The 7,493-nt window shown below is 32.3% G+C and overlaps 1 protein-coding gene across 1 annotated transcript; it reads right to left on the reverse strand.

Annotated features, from left to right (window-relative positions):
- Nucleotides 1–225: 225 nt before the first annotated feature.
- LOC107862078 (ACT domain-containing protein ACR11) lies at nt 226–3,620 on the reverse strand. The gene is made up of 10 exons (XM_016707526.2): nt 2,721–3,620; nt 2,275–2,332; nt 2,061–2,180; nt 1,873–1,967; nt 1,670–1,754; nt 1,508–1,567; nt 1,030–1,085; nt 801–906; nt 640–708; nt 226–524 (listed from the first exon to the last, which is right to left on the reverse strand). The coding sequence occupies exons 1-10, from the start codon at nt 2,870–2,872 to the stop codon at nt 462–464; spliced, it is 864 nt and encodes a 287-aa protein (XP_016563012.1). The 5' UTR covers nt 2,873–3,620; the 3' UTR covers nt 226–461.
- Between the last annotated feature and the right edge of the window lie 3,873 nt (nt 3,621–7,493).

Genomic DNA, 7,493 nt, shown 5'->3' on the forward strand with positions numbered 1-7,493 from the left:
TAGCAGAAATGCAAGATAAGGTGGTGGGGCCCTTCCCCGGACACCACGCATAGCGGTAACTTAGTGCACCAGACTGCCCTGTTTCTCTCTGTGCTTCCTCTTCCCCTCCGTAAACTCCCTCTACTGTGTAACGTACAGAAGATCCAGGAAAAAAAACTATTACTCCCTTCAATCCTTTTTAGAGTAGATATGTTGTTATTTCAGTGATGTTAAATAGCTGAAAACTCAAGAAATTGGGCTGTGATAAGCCTTAATTGATACTGTGATAAATGGCTCTTCCCATTTTGGAGAAACAATTATTCAAAGACGATGTATAGATGGTAGCATTTTACAATGTTAGAGCAGTAATGAAACTATATTTTCTAGATTTCATGAATGTATCTGCATGAGTTTTGCTGTGACAGTTAAAAAAGTGCATGGTTAAACCAATTGATTGTCTTATCCTCTCATGCTGCGCTCTATCAGAAACTCGACTCTTCTGTTGTTGGTCTCCTCAAGTAATAGCGCAGGCTGTTTGCAAGAACCTGAAAGGTTAAAGGTTGAAGTTGCCATCAATGATTTATATCAAGCTAAATATAATTGAAGACAAATAGCTGAATATGACAATTGAAATTGTTTTCACACAACAGCGCGAGTTACCTGTTGAAGGGGCTTGATGAGAGCTTTGTTCTTGTAGTTTACATGAAATTTTGCCTTAGCTAGCAGTCCCTGCAATAGAGTCGACGCATTAATCCATCATCGCCAGGAGTAGCATCATCTTTAAAGCATGAATAAGTTAAAGAAATCCGTAAAAGCCTGACCTCAGTGTCAAATTCTCCTGATATGACGTCAATGTTTATTTCAGTAATGATCTTGACTAGATCAACTATTAATCCAGGCCGGTCTGCTGCCTCTACGCACAGTAAGCTGCAAAACAGCAATGTTTCACTACCAGTCGTTAAAGTTATGCACGTAATGGCATCTTATGGCCATGCTACTAGTTTATCAACATTAGTCTGAAAACAACAAATATGCCAATAGTAAGCAGACCTTTGATCAGGGCCATCGTCATAGATATGGATATGGGTTGCTATGTCCACGTCAAGCTGAATATTGGCACCATAAACAACAATACGTAACTAGTTAACGTTAGATTAAAAAAGTTCAATTACTGTTTCTGCATCAATCATGTGCATTAGGTAGATGTATTTTTCTCAATTATTAAACAAGTAGAATATGCTCAAGATGCATCACTAGTTTTATAAAGTAATTCTTGAAGGAATGTAATCCTTTTCAAGATCTCTCTGCCCCACAAATAATAGTGGGATGTAAATGCAAGCTATGTTGCTCGGACTCTTCAAAAATGTCACAGGGTGCGTGTCGGTTCTTTCAAAAGTAGTGCAATTTTGGAGGATCCGACACGGGTGCGGCTACAAAGTCCGAGCAACTTAGAATGCAAGTAGTTCCCAAAAAAGGGCAAATTGTTTATTAGGCAAATTATGGGCTACAATAACAACGGCTTTATAACCTTTTGAGCTGGTTGATAAGCACCAAAGGCTTCACCCATAGCTAACTGAGAGCTAGATTCCTGCACCAGAAATTATGCAGTAAGAAGAAGCAGCCATAAAAGACACCACAGAGATACTCTTAACAAGTATCCAGTGTGTGACGGCTGAAATTGCAGCGCTACCGGATGAAACTCCATCAAATTGCTGATAATTGTCAATCGAATTGCTTCAAGGAGCTCTGGATCCTCGACCTTTCTACCTGTAGAACTAAAAAAATCTCCAATAACAGAACAATCAGAATTTCTAGATTCAGTTAGCAAAGACAAAAGTTTCAAAAAAGAGGATAAAGCATTAGATCAACATAATGGAATCCAACACGACTTACGCATTTGTGATGCATAATTTATTGTGCTTCCCTGATGAATCTAGATAGACATTGGCCTTGACAACATTCAATCCAAGATTTTTCAGCGCACTCATCTGTAAACACATTCAGTAAAAGTTTTGCCCAATCGACTCCAGAATTTCCACCAATAACATTGAAAATTGAATCAAGAAGATAATGAATCCTACCGTGTCAAGAAGAGCCCCAAGCCGATCACCAAAGGTAACCTCCACTACAGTTGATTCTGGATCCGAATCCAAATCTATTATGACTTTGGGCGTCGGGACAGTCTCTTGGGAACTTCCATCCTGATTCCCACGCCGCACGAATGAAAAACAAATATTAAGAAAACAAAACAAGGGCAACAAGTCATTTCAATGAGTTAAGGTATACATTAGATACCTCAACAGCTGCAGTTGAGGATGCTTTTGGAATAATTGTACTCTCAGAAAAAGCCAATCTGAAGCAGCACAACATGTATAGATTATATTCCAGGATATATATAGTAAATTTATGAACTTTAAGCAAGTGGGATGATGCTCTAGTCATAATCATTTTGCAAATTTCCCCATTACTAAAAAAAATCAGCTACAACAACTTAAACAGAAATTTCAATACTGCTTGAAAGAAAAAACAAGATTCTGAAATTAAAGATTCATAACTGATAACCATCAAACTAATCTGAAACCTTGGGCAATGGAAACATTGACAGGATTAAACAAGAATTACCCAGAAAACTCAAAAAATAAAAAAATCAATGAACTTGAGGAAGATGGATAATTTAAGTATTGGTTCTGAAACTAATTAACAAAATACCAGATAGGAACAGATGTCAAATAGAAGCTAACCTCTTGGGAACAAGGCATATTTTCTGTACATGATCCAAACCAAAAGAACTCCTGAAGAGACCTGGGCTTGAAGAAATGGGTATTTTCTCAATTGCATTTAAGTTAGCATAAACCCCAGAAATGCTTCCACAAGAAGCCATAGGCACAGCCATTTCAGTTTTCAAGAATATCAAGAAAATGAATGAACACTGAACAAAAACTAGCAGTAATAAAAAAAAACTTGCGTCTTTTTCACTATGGGTTTCTTGTTGAAACAGTATACAACTAGAGGAAGGAACTAAAAAGAAACACGCAAATGGAAAAGGAAGAAAACAAGGTGATTTTTTTTAAGAGAAGCAGCAATAATCTTGCTTGTTGTTCTAGTAGTATCCGCCATTATAAATGGGAGCTGTCTTTATAATATACTACGTGGAAGGTTACAACTTTATGGGCCTTGTTTGTCTTTCTTGATGAAACCTGAGCCTTAGAAATTTACTTCAGTTTTATCTACTATCCTTTTTGTAGTGTGAAGCTGTAATTGTATTGAGAAAGACGAGGCAAAAGAATGGATGAGCAAGATATGAATGATCCTCAAAGCTACCTTCTCATCTTTTTAGTTTTCTCTTTCAAAAAAGTAAAAAAAAAAAATTTACCCTCTTATGAAAAATAAATTATAAGGGAAAGTTATTCATTTGGTCTCTTCAAAAATAATTGTTATGTGGATCAATATAATCTCTTAAAGTGAGTCTCAAGAGGGGAAAGAGTAGACGGATCTTATAGAAGTAGAGAGGTTATTCCACTAGACTCCTAGCTCATGAATAAAAAGAAAGTAATGATAAAATATCGTAGAGAATCTGATCCATAAGATAAAACAATAATTGAAGTATAAAAAATAACAAATAATATCTAAATTAAAAGGACAATGAATTAAAGTAATAATACGACTAATAGTATAAAGAGAATAAATGAGACAACAATTAATTATCTAATCTTTTACTTTAATTTGTGTTCTTCATAATTTTCTAGCAAAGATCATGTGTCCTTAAAAAGATGAAGTTGTGTCATGTCCTGTCTGATTATTTGTCCCTAATACTTCTTCGGCTTGTGGCATCTGCCTGTTTTTGAAACTATCCATAATCAACCTCTTACACATGCGCATTAAGGCATCATGCATCTCTTCTTCATATATTCGAATTATCTCAATTCCTTTTCACGTATCGTGTCCTCTATCAAGGACTCCTACCTTATCTCGATATCTTCATTTTTAATCTTAACTCTTATGACATAAAATATTTATTACTTACACATAAAATTACAATAACATTTTCTGTGTGATTCTAATTTTACAAATAAATAAGGAAAAAATGTTTTCAAAAGTCTATTACGAGTACGTGGAGAGGAACAATCTTTAAAGATTCTTATCTTGTTCTATTTCAGTAGCTCAACTAATAATCAACGGGCGAAAATTCAAAAATCCATGTTTCTCGGTAGAACTCTATATCGCCAAGTTGCTAGGTACCTAAATGTTCCACATGTATATCACATTGACGGAAGAAGCATCAGATAAGTTGAAATTCTTACCTTCTCGCGACTCCATGAAGCAAAGTCAATTTTTATTGCATGGTCAATACTAATTTACGTAGGAGTCATTTGGCAGGAGGGTTAAGAATAACTACTTTCTAAATTAATTTAGAAGAGGAACTTATTTCATGTTTGATTGCGAAAAATGCATGAGATAATAAAATTAGTTATCCCAAAATTATAGTATTTTTTCTATCCTTCTTTGAGAATGGAATAATAAATTTGAAGTTAGCTAATCCTAAAATTAATAATTTCAAAATAACTTATTTTTCAACAAACGAACCCTTATAATAGATCATATCCATGTGAATATGTAAAAGGCTTATAATTTGAACAAAATAGAAACATTTCCTTTCCACTTCTATTTCCAAACACTGGGAGTAAACAATACTATTGTGAAATACTACTGACACGAAAAGTACTAACGACAACAACAGTAAAAAAAATAATTCAAGTAAAAGAAAAATAGTACAATTGTAAGTAGAGTTGAAGAGTATATAAAATGATAATCATTTATATAATAGTATTAATTTTAGTTACTTATAAAGTACATTTCCAAGATACATCCATTATTTTGGTGTGTGAATGTAAAATGTAAAAATCTATATTTCTATCTTCTTTAAATTACCTCCTCATCTTTATTCAAAAAATTAAATTACCATCCCCAATTTTTACTTTTCTACAAAAGGTGTGTAATAATAGTGACCCTATTGGCTGCGCATAGATGAGGACTTCATTATCTTCTCCAATGACGTGTCGCATTTTGATCTCTATTCTCTCTTTGTCCTTTGATGTTCAAACAGCACGTGCCAGAATATGCCATCATACAAATATCTTCCTCTTCGCTGGAAATTATCGTTTTGGATTTTTTTTTTCTTTTGATAACTTGGAAATTAATTTTGCTATAAAATATGTTGATATTACATGCTCCTTCCATCTCGTTTGAGGTAAAAATCTTTTCTTCGATGAAAAATCTAAAATAAAATTGACATTTGTGATATAGAACTTGTTAATAAATAGAAGGAAAAATTAACTATATAAACTTATTAAATTAAGTTTTCAAGTTATAGAAATTTTTATTTTTAAAAAATAGTTAAAAATGTTTTTTTGTTTTGTTGAAAATACAAAGAAGTAATTACTGAAAAAGAAAAATTAAGATTTAATATAATTAATATACAATTTTTCTTCCTTAAATATAGTAAATCTTAATTACTGATAGTTATCCATCTCCAAATTCCTTTAATCGTTATTTTCCCTCCTATTTTAATGTTTACATTAAGAGTTTCCATCTTCATACACTACCTTACTCTTTGTACATGATTAATTTCTTGCAGTAAACAAAAAATAATAATTTCGGCGTCTTCTAACAAATTATTGATGGTTATTATTTGAAAGAAAAGCAAAAAAAATATTTCTTTTGATAACAAATATGAATTCTGTTAATTTGCATTCAATCATGATATGTCATGGAGGGAGATGAAATTCGTAAGGTTTGTTAACATTTTTTATGAAAATGAATATTTTTCATTTAAAACGAATTTAATTTTTTTTTAAAATTTGACATTTTTTTTATGAAAATGGATATTTTTCATTCAAAACGAATTTAAAGATTTTTTGTTAAATTCGTCAGGTTTGTTAAATTCTGACTGCGAGCACGTTGGACCCAGAAGGTAATGCTTATTTTTAAAAAGATTATTTTTTGAAATGAAAAACATATTAGAATTATCGGGCGTTGTATAATGTTGGTATTTCATATGTATGAATTTGTTTTGTTTTGTTAAAAAGTAATCAATCAGTATATTATATGAACCATATACTACCCTTTGCTTATGTAGTGGTTGATTCAGAGATGCTTATGTCATACCAGTTGAACCTCTTCCTTATGAAAGTACATGAGAAATATCACGTGAAGTGTTGGATGAAGTTGTATTGCCATCTAATTCAAAACGAGCTCTCGAAAGACCATGTTATGAAAGATGGAAAGCACCAAATGAAGACAAGTGTAAACGCTCAAAGGTTACATGCAATAGCTTTCATCGTGAGGGGCACAATAAAAAGACTTGCCACAAACATGCACCACCTGCTTAAGAGGGAATATGTGTTTCTCACTTCATTTTGATGTTAATGTTTTTTTTTTTTAAACGTTTATGATCAATAAATTCTATTGTTAAGATTTATGCTGTTTTAAGTAATTTGTGTTTATGAATATTTATTTTTATTGATTTTAAATAATTAAATTCTTGAGAGTTAGTGAATTTCTTTTTCACTTACTATGACTAAAAATATTGAATAAAGTATCGTTATCATGTATTATGTTTGCCTATAATGGTGTATTATCTTTATAATATATTATGTTGGATTATAGTGGTGTCATATATCTTTATCATGTATTATGTTTGCCTATACTGGTGTATTATCTGTATAATGTATTATGCCATAACTTAAAAAATAATTACTAAAGCCAATTACTTAACAGCCGAACACGCATACAATGTTGCAAAGCAAAAAATAACAACCTACTCCAGAAATGCACAGTAATGTGCAGTAGTTGTAACTTCGTATGCAGTAGTAAAAAATGTTATAGCTCATATGTAGAATCAGTAGTGAATGTAATACTAATAACGAACAACGCTCAATGAACAAAGACAATGAATGAAATACATGGTATTTTCAACCAACAAACAAATGGGTTCAAACAAAGGTGTTATTTGAAACAAATGCCAGTATCAAATCGACATTTGAAAATATCACGTATTACATTCAAACAAAGGCCAATATCAAACCGGGAACTTGTTATCTGTTTGTTCAACCAACAAACACCATGTATAACAGCTGAATGCAACAAATGCCACTATTAAATTGGGTTGAAAATGCTATAATCTACAAGAACTAATACAGGCACAAAAACTTTTTCAATTAATCACTGTTGCTTTACTTCATCACATAAATAAAGTTCAATTAAAAGGAATCAAAAATCAATATTTTCGTTCTGACTCTCTTTAAAGAGAGTGAAACACACTCTCTTTCCATGTCAGCGTTGAAGGGGTAATAATTTCATTTTAAAATAGTTTAGGGGGGTCATAGGATCTTCTCAAAGTATAAGTGTGTAGTTGAGATTCGGGGGTAAAGGTTGGGGGGAATTTGACCATTTTCTCTATATATTAATATAAATACATAAAAACACAATTTAATTGTAACTTACTTAGATTGAGG

The sequence above is a fragment of the Capsicum annuum genome, chromosome 3, assembly GCF_002878395.1.
Source record: "Capsicum annuum cultivar UCD-10X-F1 chromosome 3, UCD10Xv1.1, whole genome shotgun sequence".
In the NCBI taxonomy this organism is placed as follows: Eukaryota; Viridiplantae; Streptophyta; class Magnoliopsida; order Solanales; family Solanaceae; genus Capsicum; species Capsicum annuum.

Excerpts from the sequence above, each read along its gene's own strand:
- LOC107862078 (XM_016707526.2), bottom strand. The coding sequence starts at position 2,872 with ATGGCTGTGCCTATGGCTTCTTGTGGAAGCATTTCTGGGGTTTATGCT. Across the intron at positions 2,181-2,274 it reads CCTCAACTGCAGCTGTTGAG|GATGGAAGTTCCCAAGAGAC; the intron begins GTATCTAATGTA and ends CGTGGGAATCAG. Across the intron at positions 1,086-1,507 it reads CTTATCAACCAGCTCAAAAG|CTTGACGTGGACATAGCAAC; the intron begins GTTATAAAGCCG and ends GCCAATATTCAG.